General features: G+C 54.7%; 1 protein-coding gene, 2 non-coding genes and 1 pseudogene across 3 annotated transcripts; 1 reads left to right on the forward strand and 3 right to left on the reverse strand.

The window, feature by feature from the left end:
- Positions 1 to 107, reverse strand: LOC123648692. The gene has a single exon (XR_006738718.1). It is a non-coding gene; the product is annotated as a U6 spliceosomal RNA (small nuclear RNA).
- Positions 108 to 7,260: 7,153 nt separating this feature from the next.
- On the reverse strand, positions 7,261 to 12,269 carry LOC123648145. Its single transcript, XM_045565871.1, has 4 exons — positions 11,637 to 12,269; positions 10,580 to 10,680; positions 7,558 to 7,614; positions 7,261 to 7,324 (listed from the first exon to the last, which is right to left on the reverse strand). Exons 1-4 carry the CDS (start codon positions 12,267 to 12,269, stop codon positions 7,261 to 7,263), a joined length of 855 nt encoding a protein of 284 aa, XP_045421827.1.
- On the forward strand, positions 10,583 to 10,686 carry LOC123648756. Its single transcript, XR_006738770.1, has one exon. It is a non-coding gene; the product is annotated as a small nucleolar RNA U13 (small nucleolar RNA).
- A 165-nt stretch (positions 12,270 to 12,434) lies between the features above and the next one.
- On the reverse strand, positions 12,435 to 16,996 carry LOC123648761 (annotated as a pseudogene).
- Positions 16,997 to 18,957: the final 1,961 nt, after the last annotated feature.

Here is an 18,957-nt window from a genome sequence, read left to right on the forward strand (position 1 = left end):
TTTTTTATGGAATGCTTCACAAATTTGCGTGTCATCCTTGCACAGGGGCCATGCTAATCTTCTCTGTATCGTTCCAATTTTAGTGTATGTGCTGCTGAAGCGAGCAATGGATCAGTTTTTAATAGGTAAGGTCTACAAGACGTCCCAGTCCAAACCGATTCAGCGGGTCTCTACGGGATTCTGGGTGGAGATCCAATCTGGGGTTTACAAAGTGGAGAATTAAGGCCTGGCTAGCAAAGAGTCCAGGGACTGAAGAGGAATGATGCTCGTCAGTCGTACAGAGCCTGAAAAGATGCAACACAAGGAAACGTTTCCAAGTTCCTCTCAGAACAGGACGTCACATGAGATGCTGAAATGAAAAGAATGGATTCAAGCCAAAAGGAAAAATAAATAAGTAAGTCAATAAATAAAACTACAGGAGACAGCCAGAAGACAACACGAGAAAGAAGGTGATCTTCCAAGAGCCACTTTGTCAAAAGCAGCCTTTTTCTCGACAACACACATCCACTCAGTCATCTGTCCGCCCATCCCCTGTCTGAGTTTACAAGAAATTCACCATTTCATCTGTCCTTAAGGAGACAGAAACATTTTTCTTGAAAAGAAATAAGTGCCACCTGCATGAAATCCTTGAATTCAAAGTACTTCACGTGGAAGTCTCTGGGCCCAGACAGATGTATGTCCCATGAAAGCCATATGGTTCCTTCAGGAGCTTCCCCTATAATTCACTGACACTCGAGACGGTGGCAGGAAGGAAGGGGGACAGTTTTTCTTCCAGCAGAGCTTCAGATCTGTGCATCTCTAGTGAATTTGAGTGCATCTTACGTTTTCTGTTGCCTCTCACATAAGCACTACCATGATACACATTCCTGTGAAAACTTTTCTCCCTCACGAATACATACCACATCCAAAAAAATCAGGGTCCGCCCACTTCTCACTTCTCAACCATTCTGAATAGCCAGTTCTGTTTCATCACAGGTATGTTCCCATGATGAATGATATGGGTGGATCACATCCAAAAGCGTGATTCCTCAGAAATGGCAAAGGAAGCCTTCCAAGATAACCTGGATAACATATGTTCCTCCTTGGGCTCCCTCTCTTCTGTTTGTGTTTGTTTTCTGTAAACGCAAAGATGGGGTGGGGTGGCAGTGGGGGACACCACCCTGGGTGGGCGAGAGCAGATCACCCTGCCCACCACGGAGGGCACACATGGGGTCATAACTCTGTAGTCTGCGTGAATGAGGCCGGGATCGTGCTAGTAGCTTTCCAAGTGGTCAAAGAATGCACAATAACAGGACTGCGGCCTGTCTGGACACCATACCGGTTCAACTCAGCTCTGAAAGAAAGCAGTGCTGAGCGTTCCACTGGCTGGAGGAAGGCAAAATGCACCTCTGTCTTCCTTGTGCACTTTTCATGCGTTGTCCCTTCCTGGACCATTGGAACAATGCAAGACAAAGTCGGGCGGTAACGTTTGACTCAGTCAGGTGACGGTAATGATCACAGCAATTGGTTTGATCTCACCATGGCAAACGTTAACGAGAAAGCCACGACGGACTCTGCCCAAGGGATCGTTTGTCAAACCTCTCTTTGGAGGCCAGAGATCCAGGCAGGCCACATCTGACCAAATGCCACATCTGGGCTCATAAATTCATATTTAACCTAGAAAAAAATAATTAAGGCCTTAGAAATGGATTAGGTCTCCATGAGATTATTTTCTTACATAGAAGGAAAAACAAAGAGAGACAGAGAAAAAAGGAGAGAGGGAGGGAGGAAGGAAGGAAGGAAGGAAGGAAATGCAAGAAGCCAGCCCACTGAAGAAATGACACATGATTTATAGTGCATTTGCTACCATGAAACGTGGGCAGGGTATGCTTTTTAAAAAGAACAAAACACACACACACACCCCACTCATGTATGTGTTTCTACAAAATGCAATGTAACTAAATGTCATTTACATCCACTTGCTTTTACTTTACTTGGAGAGATTCAGGAGAGCTCACGTTAACAATAGAAGGGAAGAGGAACATCTTCTGGGAGCCACCTATATCTTCTTAAAATGAAGCAAACAAATATGTTATTTTTTTAGGAAATGCTTCTATTGTGCACAAAGGTGGATTGGTATCACTACAGATTCTACAAAACACCTGGACGGAACAAGGCATGACACTTTTTTTGGGTGTCTCCTCAGTGCATGGGACAATGCCGCCAGGCCCGAAGCTTTTCCTGAGATCCGCTCTTCCTTCACCATCCCTCCAACCACAGTGGTCCACTGTGACCAGACACTCAGAGCGATACTAGCTGAGAACTTGAGGCAATGCTGAAAACTCACCTGCAGTCACGCTACTCCAAGTACCCACCTTTCCAGAGGAAAGATGTCTACGACTCATGCCAGGCTTCTTTTCTACCCTACGACTTGAGACCTCCTAGGATTATCAGCGCATTTCCCGTCTCATCCTTTGCAAGGGAGGACATGACACCATCTCAGTGAAGGAACACACCGGTGGTTTATGTCACCTGGCTCAATGCCCGGCAAATAGTAGCCTCTGCATACATCTTCATGACTGAGGGCATGTCTGAGTGAAGGTGTCATTCCCCCTGCCTGTCACCCCAACCCCCTCATCCCAGAGCATACCACACCCGGCCTAGACCTCCTCCACCGGGACGGTCATGGCCTCTGGAGCCTGGGCCCTCCTGGAACTGCCCCCTGCCACTCCAGGACCTGAGACCCAGGGCCTCAGTCTCCCAGGCCTCCCAGCTGTCTTGACTTCTGGACTCAGTGCCTGCTCTGCCAGAGAGACATCTTGCTGCAGGGCTTCTCAGGCTGACCCTCCAGGACCCAGGTGGCTCTCGGTGGCTGCATCTCAGGCCAAGCCATCCCGGCCTCGGCCACCCGTTTAATGTGCTCCCCGATCCTCGTGGCCACTGGCGGCAGGCTTCTGTGCCGTAGTGCCACCCTGCCTCCCTTCCGGGAGAATCCCATGCTGCCACGGGCCCACTGTGGCCAGACCTGTGGGTCTGCCCCATTCCCCCTCCACACACACGCACATCACCACCCAGTCCCCCCACAGTGGTTAGGAAGAAGACAACACTTCCTGGTACAGGGTTGAACTGAAGGGGTGAGTGAGTGGCCACCTGGCAGGGGCATCCCATCAGATGGCTAAAGAAGTCAGCTGAGTCCAGAAATGTCATGGAACTTGGGGTGCCACTGCCCTGAGACAGGGCCAGGGCAGCCTTTGAAAGGCTAAAATTCTCCCTGCCTTTGGTAGGTTAATACAAAACCCGTGTTCCTTTCTAATTTTTGATCCTGAAGAGGCAGGAAGTATTCCGAATGGCCACATTATGGCTTTTCTAAATTGCCCAGAACCCTCTGCGACCAAGTGGGACAAGGGTTTGCTTCGGTGTTACATCGTGATAAAAGAGACATCCCACAGCAGTGACCACATCCATCGACGTTGGCACTCTCAGGCTCACAGTCCCACTTTTCAGAGAAGCCTGGATGGCTACACCTTGTCACCATTTGCCAAATGCCAGCCACTCCCCTCCCCCACCCCCCATTTGACCACCACAACTCTTCATCCCCAGGCGCCCTCCGTGGGGTGTGCTCCTGTCTGTACACCTACCCCATTTGGGGTGCGGGGCGGGAGGCGGCCCAGGAGGTGGCTGGTGGCTGGAGTAGGCCCACCACCTTGAGTGTGTGGAACAGGGCTGAGGATTTCCCAAAGGAAGAAACAGGGTGGGAGAGCGAGAGAGCACCTCCTCCTCGTGAAACTTGCGGATGATTGAGGACAAATAGGCCTGCACGGGAGGGAGGGTGCTGAGTCTGTCACAGAGAAAATAGTCTGGGAAAAAAAAAGAGGGCAGGAAGATTTTCTGTCTTTTTAAAACTTCCCCCAAGCGTTTGGGAACTTGCAGCCCGGCCTGCATCCTTGAGGCGCCTCAAGTCTTTTGTTATAACTCCCAGGTGGCTCCCAGCCCCGGCCCCTCCCCGCGGTAGGGGGCGCAGAGTTCACAGGCTTTCTTCTCAGCAGAGATGGGACGGTTAGTTAACCACAGTAACTGCCTGAAGCTGAGAACCCGCCCTTCAAAAGCTCTGTATTTCTGCCTAGGCCTGCGTTCAGGAAATTTGGGGGTTTGAGACGAGAAGGTCTACCCTATTTCCTCCTTTGCCGACAAAGTAGACTCTGTCTTTCCTTCCTCCTCAAACCGCTTGTCCTCGTTATTCCGCCGCGTGGACAAGTGGCCGAGCTTTCGGTAGCCAGTCCACACCCGGGGGTGGATGGGTCCAACCCACCCCCGGCCAGGCCTGGGCCCTTTCTGCCTCCCTCCCAAGAGGATCTGCTTGGCAGCCCAGCCCCCTTGGACTGGGCCACAAGGACACAAAGTAAGCTCCCAGCCCCCACGGTAGCGGGCGGTGGCAGTTCTCCAAGGGTTTGGGGGTTTTCCTGAGGTAGGAGACGGAGGGGACTGATTTTTTAGCGCCCCCCCACACACACACCCCGAGTGACCGACTTACACTCCCTCCCCTCCCCCATGCGCTGTGCCACGGCCGCGATGCAGGCTTAGAAGCCGCAACCCGCCGAGCGAGTCACGGCTGAAAGCGGCTCAACGGGAGAGAAGTCCCGGTGGGGGGGGGAGGGCGGTAACGAGCGAGCGCGCATGCGCAGTCAGCGCGGCCGGGGGAGGGGGAGAGGAGGCGGGGCCCTGTGCGGGTGAAGGAGGCGAGGGGGAGGAGGGGCGGCGGAAGGGCTCCACCCGGGCGGGGCGCGTCCACATGGGCGGCCAGGCTAGCGGTTTCCTCTTGGGCCGGGAACTCATACCCCGCCCCCATCCCGCAGGCCACCCCGAGGGGCAGAAGCACGACTTGCTGGGCACCTCCTCAGGCGAAGTGGTCGCGGTGGCAGGGTTACGTGGGGCCGAGACGAGCCTCGTTCTGGGAGCGGCACTTCCCCCAGGCGCCTCCCCTCTTGGGCCTTTCCGCCCCGGCTCTGCCCCAGCGGAGGGGAGGAGTGGGGGCAGGGAGACGACCTCAGGGGCCAGACTAACTGAATGAGAGGTTTCAGGAACTGGTATATCTTTCCCAGGGAAACATCATTTCTGGAGTCTATGAACTACAATAAAATCTTAAGCCGCCCCCCTGCCCCCTACCGCCAGCTGCCTGAATGGACCCCCCGTCCCCTAGTTGGCCCAGGGGACCCCAGAAAATCTTTAAACCTGAGCTGCTGGCCACAAGGGCAGGGGAAGTCAGACACCCCTCCCTGATGGAGTCAGTTTTTGTAACGAGATACCGAATGGCTGACGGGCCTAAGGCCAGGCAGGACAAAGCTTAACCCATATCTTGCAGGCCAACCGTTTACATAACTATGGAGCACTTAGTTTTGGGTAAACGTCCAGTGGCTTGTCTGTGATTAGCAGACATCCTTATCTTAACTGAAAACATTCCAAGCCTTTAGGCAGAGGTTGATTTCTTTCATCAGTTGCAAATCAGAGAATCTTTATTTTTTTATTTTTTTTTTTTTTGAGACAGAGTGTCACTTTGTTGCCTGGGCTAGAGTGAGTGCCGTGGCATCAGCCTAGCTCACAGCAACCTCAGACTCCTGGGCTTAAGCGATCCTACTGCCTCAGCCTCCCTAGTAGCTGGGACTACAGGCATGAGCCACCATGCCCGGCTAATTTTTTTTGTATATATATTTTTTAGTTGGCCAGATAATTTCTTTCTATTTTTAGTAGAGACGGGGTCTCACTCTTGCTCAGGCTGGTCTCCAACTCCTGACCTCGAGTGATCCACCCGCCTCGGCCTCCCAGAGCTAGGATTACAGGCATGAGCCACCGCGCCCGGCCAACTCAGAGAATCTTTAAAACCAGCTGTAAACCTGTACACCACGCCCCACCCACCCCCCACTTCCAAATGTCCTGCCTTTTGGGGCCAGACCAATGTACCCCTTCCATGTAATTTTTTTTTTTTTTTGAGACAGAGTCTCGCTTATGTTGCCCGGGCTAGAGTGAGTGCCGTGGCATCCGCCTAGCTCACAGCACCGTCAAACTCCTGGACTTAAGCGATCCTACTGCCTCAGCCTCCCAGGTAGCTGGGACTACAGGCATGTGCCACCATGCCCGGCTAATTTTTTCTATATATATTTTAGTTGGCCAGATAATTTCTTTCTATTTTTAGCAGAGATGGGGTCTTGCTTTTGCTCAGGCTGGTCTCGAACTCCTGAGCTCAAATGATCCGCCTGCCTCAGCCTCCCAGAGTGCTAGGATTACAGGCTTGAGCCACCGCGCCCAGCCCCCCTTCCATGTATTGATTTGTGATTTTACATGTAATTCCTGTCTCCCTAAAATGTATGAAGCCAAACTGTAACTCACCCCACCACAATGGGACCACTTGCTCAATCAAGGGTTCTTGGGTGTAGCTCTCTGGACCATGGTCACGGACGTTAGGCTCAGAATAAACTCTTTAAATTATTTTGCAGTGTTTTGGGGTCCTTTTCCATTGATAAGTCAATCATGTTCACATTCTTTTATCCATGGGAGCTTTTTCTTTTATATTATGTCTGATCCGGATCGCTAGCTAGGTATTCACATTTTCCGATGGTCGTGGTGCTCAAGCTTATCTTTGTGCATCCCAAATTGGCATAAGCCACAGTATATTTTTTTTACACCTTCCAAGTGTAAGGTTTCTTTGAAGTAGCCGGCGCCAGAGAAAGACAAGCAGAGTTGAAAGGGATAAGTAAAGAGGCTTTATTGGGGCGCTCCCGAGTGGGGGTAACGAGTCCTTGAGAGAGAGAGAGAGACCCGGGCGAGCCTCAGGGGACCCACGGAGTGATAACAGCGAGGCCGCGCTGCCCAGAAGTCTGAGTGGGTTTATATAGGTTCTTAGGACTGGGGGATGGGAGTTTCTTTGGCCAGGAGATGTCGGTGCGAGGAGTGAGGAATTTCTTTGTTTCAGCTTTGGGGCAGTATTGAGGGATAGGAGCGACTTCTTTTTTCCATTAGGGAAGGGAGGGGTACCTGCCACCAGCCTTACACCAAGAGCTAGCCCTTATGGCCATATCATAACCAGGGCTCACAGCAATTTTTTTTTTTTTTAAAGCTGCTTCCACTTTCCACCTAGGTATACAAATATACCCTTTAAATTAATGCTTGTATTGAGGAACCAGGAAGTGGTTGTTTTTGTTTTTCAGTCATTTATCTGATCCTCAACCCCCATTATTTATCTTCCCCTGCCCCTTGGTTCATCTCTGTAGAAAAGCTCATGGAGATTGTTTATCCACTGAAATGCTTTCTGTTGACAGTATCTAAGATGATAAGGAGCACCATGCATTCTGTTCTAAGATTAAAATTGCACATGTCAGTATGATTATATTTTACTTCTTATGTGAATTTAGTGGATTTCATAAAAGCTGATCTTGATTTCCACAACAGAGACAAGTGGGTTTCTGTTTTGGTTTTGGTTTTTTTTTTGGAGGGCTGGTGTCTTCACATAAGTGATCGTCTTTATAAGTATGATATAGCCTAGAAATTTCGGAAAGTTGCAATGAGTGACTTGTTGACAATGCTTACGTTGAATGATGTATCTGAATCTGTGAATCGAAGGGATCAGCATCTGACCAGAAAGCACTGTAAGAGGAAGAGAGGTTTCAGTTCTTTTCCTAAATTTTATCTGTCTATAGCAGATAATGTTTCTGTTTTCCTATGACATGCTATTTTCCTCACATGCAGTTTTAATGGCTCCACATGCCTGTAGACTGACTGCAAAGCAGAGATTGCATGATCTCCACTAGTTGACTCTTATCTGTCCAAGAATGGCCTCCACAGCTCTCTGTTGGATATATACTCTCAGAGGTGGCACAGTATGGTGGGTAGGGGGATATGCTGGATTTAGAAAACTCAGAGTTTAAACCCCAGTGCTTTATTTGTTAGCAAAATGAACTTTGTCAAATCACATCACCCTGCTGAAGCTCAGTCCCCTGAAAGGTAGAAAATGCAATGGATAGATTGACTTCTCTTTTTTCTTTCTTTTCTTTTTCTTTCTTTCTTTCTTTCTTTCTTTCTTTCTTTCTTTCTTTCTTTCTTTTCTTTCTTTCTTTCTTTCTTTCTGTTTCTTTCTTTTTCTTTCTTTCTTTCTTTCTTTTTTTTTTTTTTTTGACAGACTCTCACTCTTGTTTCCCAGGCTAAATTGCAGTAGCATCATCATAGCTCACTGCAGCCTCAAACTCCTGGCCTCAAGCAATCCTCTCACCTATGCTTCCCAAAGTGCTAGGATGGAGTTTTATTTTTATCTGTGACACCATGGGAGGAAATATCTTTTAAGGTCAGAAATTTAGATCTATTCTTTGAATTCATCATAGGGGCTAATTGGTATTTTCAGAAACATAGGCTACTTGGAATTTCAGCAGTACTCCCATTCCTTGTCATCTATTCATGTGATAGTCTTCTTTCCCTGTCATTTACTATGCAAATGCTTTGGCCACAAGGATAACTTGAATATCAGATTCAGGGCACGAATAATTAAGGTCTTGTAACATTAATAAATAAAAGGGGGCCGGGCGCAGTGGCTCACGCCTGTAATCCTAGCACTCTGGGAGGCTGAGGTGGGAGGATGGCTCGAGGGCAGGAGTTCAAGACCAGCCTGAGCAAGAGTGAGACCCCATCTCTACTAAAAATAGAAAGAAATTATCTGGACAGGCCGGGCGCGGTGGCTCACGCCTGTAATCCTAGCACTCTGGGAGGCTGAGGCAGGTGGATCACTCGAGGTCAGGAGTTCGAGATCAGCAAGAGCGAGATCCCGTCTCTACTAAAAAAATAGAAAGAAATTATCTGGCCAACTAAAATATATATAGAAAAAAAAAATTAGCCGGGCATGGTGGTGCATGCCTGTAGTCCCAGCTGCTCGGGAGGCTGAGGCAGTAGGATCACTTAAGCCCAGGAGTTTGAGGTTGCTGTGAGCTAGGCTGACGCCACGGCACTCACTCTAGCCCAGGCAACAAAGTGAGACTCTGTCTCAAAAAAAAAAAAAAAAGAAATTATCTGGACAGCTAAAAATATATATAGAAAAAAAAATTACCCAGGCAAGGTGGCACATACCTGTAGTCTCAGCTACTTGGGAGGCTGAGGCAGAAGGATTGCTTAAGCCCAGGAGTTTGAGGTTGCTGTGAACTAGGCTGATGCCATGGCACTCTAGCCAGGGCAACAGAGCGAGACTCTGACTGAAAAAATAAATAAATAAATGGGGCCACATATAAACCTTTTGGAAGTTTATGTCCATTCTTTAATGTTGTGTGTTGCTCAGTTATGAAAAGGCAAGGGAACATAAAATCCAAGTTTTAGGGATAGCTTCTAAGCTCAGTTTTTTTTTTTTTTTTTTGGCCTCCTCTAAGTGTGTGTGAGTATCAAGGAGGATAAAAAATTCAGTGTTTTCAGTTCAGTGCCCAACATCTGTTTCCAGAGTAAAAATTGAGCATCCTATCACACATTTATTTCCCTTTTGCATGCTAAGGCCAAACTCGGCAAAGAGGTCACCATTTATTCTCTTTACTAAAATCACATGTGCCATAGTCTGTCTGCTTTGTATAGTTTAAGAGTAACCATCCAATCCTACCCGGACCCCTCACATCCTCATGACAATAGGCCTTCTTGGTTTACTGAAATAGGGAATACCAGCTCATCAGCAATGTCTGATCAGTTTCTTCAGAAACAAATGTTGCTCTGCTTTCTTTAGTATGTTTTTTTTTCCATAAGACCCAATCCGATATAGGTGAGAGAGAAGGTAACCAGAGACTCTTTTTCTTTCTTTCTTTCTTTTCTTTTTTTTTGAGACAGACTCTCACCCTGTTGCCCGGGCTAGAGTGAGTGCCGTGGCATAAGCCTAGCTCACAGCAACCTCAAACTCCTGGGCTTAAGCGATCCTCCTGCCTCAGCCTCCCGAGTAGCTGGGACTACAGGCATGCGCCACCATGCCCGGCTAATTTTTTCGATATATATATATATTTTTAGTTGGCCAGATAATTTCTTTCTATTTTTAGTAGAGACGGGGGTCTCACTCCTTGCTCAGGCTGGTCTCGAACTCCTGACCTCGAGCGATCCACCTGCCTCAGCCTCCCAGAGTGCTAGGATTACAGGCGTGAGCCACCGCGCCCGGCCGTGAAAAATTATGGTGGTGGTGGTGGTGATGGTGCTGCAACAGTCGTTGTCGTCCTGCTACTAACAGGGAGAGCAGAATAAAGTTCTGGGACATAAAGATCTTAGTTGGCTGAGAGAGTCACTGGTGGAGAGAGGGAGTGTTTTTACGGGACCAGTATTTCCTTTGCCCCCATCCCATAAATAATACGTCGACGAGGACGTACATACCATTGTCCCTGGTTGTCGAGTGGTTGTGGGGCAGGGGTTGCGGGGGGGGGGGGGCGCGGGGGAGTAATGTCAAGTAATTTTTTTGTAATAAAGAGACAGACGTACCCTCCCTAGGCTACATGCTGGGGACTTCACCCGTCAGCTCTACGGAGTAACAGGCATTCTCAGTCTTACTAATTAAAACAAAGAAAATAGAAAAAAGAAAGAAAAAAAGAAAACAATTAAAAAGTCGTACCAGATCCATTTGTAGCTCAGAAGCGTGATGATTGGGTCTTCACGCCCACGTGTGAGACGTGTCTTCTCCCTCACACTGCGTTTCGTCCACACATCACCCATCTGACGCGAAAAAAGAAAAAGAGAGAAAGAGATAAAAAAGAGGAAGAAAGAAGTTTTAAAAAAGAAACACAAGTCACATCGAGAAGGAAGAGTGCTGACTGGAGAGCGACACCTAGTGACCATGAAGCTACTATTCCACGGCTCAATTCGCCAGAGACATCCGGTCGACCCCAAGGCACTGGCAATGGAGGCCGAGGGCAACAGCCGTCCCGAGGCCATGGCGTCTGCAGCCGATTTCCAGGCTGGCACGCGAGCTCGGGAGCTCATTCTCAGCGCGATGACAGGGGAGAGGGAGGGAGGGAGGGAGGGAGAAAGAGGGGGGGGAGGAGGGAGCGAGGGCAGAGAAAAGAAAATAATTACAAAGTCATCCCAGAGCCCTTTATAGTTCATAAGCATGGTCCTAGTGTGTCGGCACATCACCCGTGTGACGTGAAGCAACGAATACAGGAAAAAAAAGGGGGCAGGAAAAGGAAAAGAGAAAATAAATAAAATGAAAGGGAAAAAAGAAAGTCACACCGTTGGTCACGTAGTAAGGGGGTAAGAGCAAATCAACAAGCTGCAGACACAAACTCCGAGAGGAACACTGCCCCGAGCCCCTCGTCCCGAGCCTGAAGAATAACTGATCAGAGGGCGACCCCTAGGGGCAATGGGGCCACAGGAGCCAAATCCATCCCAGACAGAGCCCGTCTAGACATCTGGTCAACCAGCGAACGAGTGCAGAGGCAGTGTACACCACAGATATCTGGTCGACCGGAGAGTTCAGAGGCACACCAGCCCGGGCGATCATTGCCAGCGCGGGAGGGGAGAGGAGGGGGCGGGAAATGAAAGTCACGCCACGTCCCATTATAGTTCACGAGTGATGATTGCATGTGTTTGGGGGCAAAAAAAAGGAAAAAGGAAAAAGGGGGGGGAGAGTAAAGAAAGGAAGAGCAAGAAAGAGAAAGAAAAAGTCATACCTTTGGGCACGTAGTAAGGAATTCAGAGGGAGTCAAGAAGCTGCAGCTGCAGAGCTCTCTCCCAGGGAGGAAGAGCGCTGTTTTCCCGGAGACCCCCAGGGTCGACGAGGCCGCATGGGCCGATTCCAGCCTCCAGCAGAGACTGTGACCGGTGACGAGGACATCTGGTCGACCCCGTGGACCGCGGCTGGGGCGGAAGCGTGAGCCCGACACCGTGAGACCTTTTCGCTCTACCCCGACGGGGACCGGGACCGGGACCGGGACCCTGCGCCTCGCGCCCCGCCGACAGCCGACCTTCTGGTCGACCTCGACTCTCGGGAAAGCAGGAGGGCAGTGAAGGCAGGCAGAGCCCGGACCGAACGACCCCCTCCACCCCTGCGGCTGGGGAGAGGTCCGCGGCGGCCGGACAGCCGCCCCCACAGGGCCCGCGCGGCCACCCCACCCCCGGGACAGGGGGCGGCACGCGGGCCCCTCACCGCCCACGGCCGCCGCAGCGTGGGTCGCCCACCCCCAACCGCGCTCCCCGGAACCCCGGCCCCAGCCGGGAGGACAAGCCCCTGCGGGGTATGCGGGAAAGAGGCGGCGGGGGGACGGGCCACCCCGAGGCGGGATGCCGGGCGGCGGGGAGGGCATCCCCTGGCCCTACTTCCCCCTCGACCGACGGCCCAATCCCCGCCCCTCCACCGAAGCCCAGGGCGTGGGGTGGGGGTGCGGAGGGACGGAGCGATGGGACAAGGCAGGACTCCCGGAGACTCACCTCGTGCGCGCTGCCGGTGGGATGCGCGTGTACCCGACGCGACAAACGCTTGTGTGGAGGGCTGACTTTCAATAGATCACAGCGAGGGAGCTGCTCTGCTACATACTAAACCCCGACCCAGAAGCACGTGGTCTAGAATGGTTTAGCACCAGGTTCCCCACCAACCTGCGTTGCCTGAAGGGCGAAGGGGCGGCCGCCCTTCCAGCCGCAACCCGTTTCCTAGGACGAGGGGCGCTCCGCACTGCACCGGGTTCCAGCACCCGGCGTGAGTGTGCGGGCCAGGCGCCAACGGGGGAGCCAGCCTCGCTGACGGGACCGGCTATCCGAGGCCAACTGAGGCCAACTGAGGCTGCCATATCCTTCCGCCTGGGCGGGATTCTGATTTAGAGGCGTTAATTCATAATCCCGCAGATGGTGGGTGAACAATTCAACACTTAGTGAATTCTGCTTCACAAGGATAGGAAGAGCCAACATCCAAGGATCAAAAAGCGACGTTGCTATGAACGATTGGCCACCACAAGCCAGTTGTCCCTGTGGTAACTTTTCTGACACCTCCTGCTTAAAACCCAAAAGGTCAGAAGGGTCCTAAGGCCCCGCTTTCACGATCTGTATTCGTACTGAAAATCAGCGAGCTTTTGCCCTTCTGCTCCACGGGAGGTTTCTGTCCTCCCTGAGCTCACGTTAGGACACCTGCCTTACGGTTTGACAGGTGTACCGCCCCAGTCAAACTCCCCACCTGGCACTGTCTCCTTGGCGCCAGAAGCGAGAGCCCCTCGGGGCTCGGCTCCCCCACTCACCGAGTCAGTGAAACAAACGATAAGAGTAGTGGTATTTCACCGGGGGCTCACAAGGCCAGCGGACCCCGCCGCGCCCCACACCAGAAACGGGGTGGGGGCCGCTGGGGGGCTCCCACTTATTCTACACCTGTCTCTTCACCGTGCCAGACTATAGTCAAGCTCAACAGGGTCTTCTTTCCCCCCTGATTCCGCCAAGCCCGTTCCCTTGGCTGTGGTTTCGCTGGATAGTAGGTGGGGACAGTGGGAATCTCCTTCATCCATTCATGCGTGTCACTAATTAGAGGAGGCATTTGGCTACCTTAAGAGAGTCATAGTTACTCCCGCCATTTACCCGGGCTTCATTGAATTTCTTCATTTTGACATTCAGAGCACTGGGCAGAAATCACATCGCGTCGAAACTTGCCAGGGGGCCTTTGGGATGCTTTGTTTTAATTAAACAGTCGGATTCCCCTGGTCCCCACCAGTTGTAAGTCGGCTGCTAGGCGCCGGTGGAGGCGAGGCGCCGCGTGGAACCGTGGGGGGGGGGGCGGAACCAGCGGCGGACGGGGAGGGGACCGGCGCGCGCCTTGAAGTGGGGAACGGAAGCGGGGAGAACGCCCGTTCCCCCGAGGCTCCTCCTGTCCCGGACGCACGCGCGCGACGCTGCGAGGGACCGCGCCGGCCTGCCGGAAACCGTGGTTCCCAGCCCCCCGCCCCCAGCCGCGGTAGACCAGGACTCCCGCTGCCCCGGGTCCCCGCCGCGGCCGTCATCTCTTCCCCCTGGCTCCGTTCCGCCCCCCGCCCCCTCCTGAGCCGCGCCCGACTACCCCCGGGGAGGGGCGGAAGGGTGGAGAGGAGAGAGAGAGAGAGAGAGAGCGAGCGCGCAAGCGAGCAGGAGGGGCCGCAACCGACCGGCGGCGGAGGGAAGTCCCGGGAGCCCGGCGGGGGAGAGCCACGAAGGAGTGCCCGGGGCGTGAGGGGGGCGGCGGTGCCTGGTCCAGGCCCCGCGCGCGCCCAGCCCGACCGACCCAGCCCTTAGAACCAATCTTTATTCCGAAGTTATGGATCTGGCTTGCCGGCTTCCCTTACCTACATTGCTCTAACATGCCAGAGGCTGTTCACCTTGGAGACCTGCTGCGGATAAGGGTACGGCCGGTTGCCAGATTTACACCCTCTCCCTGGGATTTTCAAGGGCCAGCCAGAGCTCACCAGAGGCCGCCGGAACTGCGACGCTTTTTAAGGCATGGCCCCTCTCTCGCGGTGAACCCATTCCAGGGCGCCCTGCCCTTCACAAAGAGAACTCTCCCCGGAGCTCCCGCCGGCTTCTCCAGGATCGGTCGCGTTACCGCACTGGACGCCTCGTGGCGCCCATTTCCGCCACTCCGGATTCGGGGATCTGAACCCGACTCACTTTCCATCGGCTAAGGGCAACGGAGGCCATTGCCCATCCCTTGGGAATGGCACTTGCCCATCTCTCAGGACCGACTGACCCATGTTCAACTGCTGTTCACATAGAACCCTTCTCCACTTCGGCCTTCAAAGTTCTCCTTTGAATATTTGCTACTACCACCAAGATCTGCACTTCCAGCGGCTCCACTTGGCCTTCGCCCTAGGCTTCAAGGCTCCCGGCAGCGACCCTTCCACTCGTCACAGCATAGCCTCCGAGGGGAACGGGGCGACGCGCCCCTCCCGACACTCACCCCCGTGAGAGGAGGCGAGTTGGGGAGGCGGACGATGGTCCCCCGTCGCTCCCGTCCACTCCCGACTGCCAGCGACCGCCGGGTATGGGCCCGATGCTCCAGCGCCATCCATTTTCAGGGCTAGTTGATTCCGCAGATGAGTTGTTACACACTCCTTAGCTGACTCCATCTTCCATGGCCACCGTCCTGCTGTCTATATCACCCAACACCTTTTCTGGGGTCTGATGAGCGTCAGCATCTGGCACCTTAACCCTGCATTCCGTTCATCCCGCAGCGCCAAAAGTGGCCCAGTCGGCACTCGCATTCCGTGCCGGCTCCACGCCAGCGAGCGGGGCTTCTCACCCATTTAAAGTTTGAGAATAGATTGATCCAACCCATGGAACAGCAGGCAAAGAAATTTAAAAAAAAAGACGAATTAATATTGTTTAAAAAAGAGAGAGAGAGTAGGTTGAGATCCTTTCGGCCCCAAGACCTCTAATCATTCGCTTTACCGGATAAAATTGCGGTGGCGGCGAGTGTTTGCAAGAGCGCCAGCTATCCTGAGGGAAACTTCGGCGGGAACCAGCTACTAGATGGTTAGATTGGTCTTCGCCCCTATACCCAGGTCGGACGACCGATTTGCATGTCAGGACCGCTAGGGAACTCCACCAGAGTTTCCTCTGGCTTCGCCCTGCCCAGGCATAGTTCACCATCTTTCCAGTGGTAACACGTGTGCTGGTGCTCCACCTTCCCGGAGCAGGGGGCGAGACCCGCCGGTGGTGCACCCTTGGCGGACTGGAGAAGCCTGGGGATCCCACCCCAGCCCTCCAGCGGCGCTGGCCTTCACCTTCATTGCCCCACGGCGGCTTTCGTGCGAGCCTCTGACTCGAGCCTTAGACTCCTTGGTCTGTGTTTCAAGACGGGTCGGGTGGGTAGCCGACATCGCCGCAGACCCCATGCGCTCGCTTCGCTTTTAAAAACTCCGGTGTGGCCCCTGGAGAGAAAAGAATCCCCCGGGCCAGACAGCACGAACTGCCCGGGGCGCGCTGGGGACAGTCCGCCCCGCCCCCGGCCGCGCTGGCTCCCCGACGCCCCCCCCCCAGGGGGAGGGTCCGGGAAGAGCGTGGAGGGGGTGGGGGAGCGGTCGCGCCGTGGGAGGGGCGGCCTGGACCCCCCCCCAGTCACGGGCATGCCCCAGCGGAGGATAGTCCCCTCGCGGGGGAAACGCCACACGGGTGGGCGCCAGCAGGGGGGAGAGTGCCGCGACAGGTCTTGCTTCCTGGGCCCGGGGATTCGGCGAGCGCTGCTGCAGGGTGGGGGGCAAGGGAGGGCTGTAACACTCGAGACCTGGGCCCGCCCCCGCCCTCTCTCGGAGAGGAAGGGCGGCGGAGAGAACCGGAACCCCCGAGCCACCTTCCCCGCCCGCCTTCCCAGCCGTACCGGAGCCGGTCGCGGCGCACCGCCAGCGGTGGAAATGCGCCCCGCGGCGGCCGATCGCCAGCCGGAGGGCGGTCCCCCGCCGACTTCATCCCCGGCCCCGCCCGCCAAAGGCCCCCAAACCCGGGAGGAGGGAGGAGGGGCGGCGGGGGGGGGTAGGGCGGGTGGAGGGATCGGGAGGAAGGAGGGGTGGGCAGAAAAGATCCGCGGGACCACCGGCACGGCCAGACTACGCTGTCTGGTTGAATCCTCCGGGCGGACTGCGCGGACCCCACCCGTTTACCGCTTAACGATTTCACGCCCTCTTGAACTCTCTCATCAAAGTTCTTTTCAACTTTCCCTTACCGTGCTTGCTGACTATCAGTCTCCTGCCGGCATTTAGCCTTAGATGGAGTTTACCACCCGCCTTGGGCTGCATTCCCAAACAACCCGACTCTGGGAAGACCCGGGCTGGCGCGCCGGAGGCCGCTACCGGCTTCACACCGTCAAAGGGCTGGGCCTCGATCAGAACCACTGGGGCCCCCAGACGAGCGGCGCCAGGGAGTGGGTCTTCTGTGCGCCACATTTCCCGCGCCCCACCGCAGGGCCGGGATTTGGCGCTGGGCTCTTCCCTGTTCACTCGCCATTACTGAGGGAATCCTGGTTAGTTTCTTTTCCTCCGCTGACTAATATGCTTAAATTCAGCTGGTGGCCACCTCTGATCTGAGGTCGCCTCTCCGAGGGGAGGCAACGGTGTGCGGTGGCACGACTGCGCGTCTCAACGCTTGCCCGGAGGCTCGGCGAGGCTAGAGAAGAGGCGGGAGCGGCCGCGCACGCTCGACTGAGTTGGGGGCGCCACGGTCCACCGCCGCCCCCGGCCCTCCGACTCTATACCTCCCGGCTCCGCCCCCGACCGCCCCGGCGGCAGTTGAAGCGTCATAAAGGTGGGCGGGGAAGAAGAGCGCGTCAGAGGCCGCTGGGACAACGGGACCGAGCACCGGCCGGCGGGCGCGGACCGGGGCCAGTGGGGAGAAAACCACGCCTCGACCGCCCCCGACCCTGAGGGGCGCGCCGCGACGCGCGAGGGAGGGAGGGGGTTGCGGGGAGGGGCCCGCGGCCCGGGACTGGGCCGGGGACTGGCGGGCGGCCCCCTTTTCCCCCTCCGCCTGCCGACAGGACCAGACCCCCCCCCATTACCGCCCTTCTCTCCCAGGCGCCTGGGCGGCCCCTTGGCCCGGCGGGGACCGGCCGAGACGCGGCGTCACCCCAACCTAGTCCCGCGCCCGAGCTGACGGCACGCAGCGCGGCGGTGGGCAGCGGCGACCCCAGGGGCAGGCGCGCGACGGCGGACTACGCCGCGGCGTCCCGCGAGTCACCGCCGGGACACTCATCCCCCGAGCGCGGCCCCGAACGGGCAACACGGCGGGGGCGCGACCTGGCCCCCGTACGCGTGGCGAGCGATCGGCGACGCCGCGGAAGAGGGGAAGAAGAGGACGGGGTGATGGGGAGCCGGGCGGGACCGCCGGGCCAGCGACAGGGGCGAGCGGCGAACAACTGCGACCCGGACGCGACACCCAAAAGTCGCCCCCAACCCCTAGCGCCAACTGGCCGAGACTCGCCTACGAGGTCTGAGAAGGGATGACAAGGGCACACACAGGGAAATGGATGGCTGTCTGCCACTAAGAAATCTCAAACAATTACAAAGCGGAGGGCAGGAAAGTCTGATCCCCGCCTGGCTGAGAAGCCATCCAGGGCTTCAACCCTGACTGGCAGCAGCTACTCAGTGGTTTCCAGAGGAAATGGAGCAGGCAGGGCTAAGAGAATCCACGTCCCAGCATGAAAACTAACCAGCTCTTAACCTGCTTTTGTCCTGGCTAGGGACATATCCCCATTGGGCTCTACACCTATGCTGAGGAAGAAGGGGTGGAAAGGGCAAGAATGGCCAAATGGAAAGTGTGCTGCGACCAAAACATGGAAGGCGACTAGGAAGCGGAGGCCACGGAAGTCTGAGTGGCCTTTGGCAGAGTAGGCCCGCGCAGGCTTAAACCCTGCCAGGCGCCAGCTACACGGTGATTTCCATAGAGGAAACTGTGTAGGCAGGCATCACGCTATTTACATTTTAGGAAGAAATCCATGCATCCAGTGCACATCTAGTCTTTGCTTTGTATGGGGACATTTCACGCTGAAAAGTAACGTTTGGGCTCTATCCCTACACTGAGGGAGAAGGGGTGGAAAGGGCAGGCTCAAAGTAATGGAAAGCGGGCTGCCACTCAGAAATCACGGGCGACTGGAAAGGAGAGGCCACCTAACTCTCAGTGCCGCCTGTCCGAGAAGCCCGGCACGGGTTAAATCCTGAGTGGCGCCAGCTACACGGTGATTTCCAGAGAGGAAACCACATGGGTAGGACCCACCCTAACCACGTTATAGAAAGAAAACGGGGTACCCAGTGCTCAACCAGCCTTTGTCCTGGCTGGGGTCGGGTCGTATCCCTGTGGGAACTAAGGTTCGGGGGTCTTCCCCTGTGCTGCAGCACAAGGTGTGGAAAGGGCAGGAGTGGGAAAATGGAGATCTTGCTGCAAACTAAGAAATTGAAGGCGACTAGAAAGCAGTGCCCAGGTAAGTCTGAGTGCTGCCTGGCTGAGGAGCCAACCACGGGTGAAACTCTGACTGGTGCCACCTACGTGGTGATTTCC

Source organism: Lemur catta, chromosome 12 (genome assembly GCF_020740605.2).
Source record: "Lemur catta isolate mLemCat1 chromosome 12, mLemCat1.pri, whole genome shotgun sequence".
Taxonomy (NCBI): Eukaryota; Metazoa; Chordata; class Mammalia; order Primates; family Lemuridae; genus Lemur; species Lemur catta.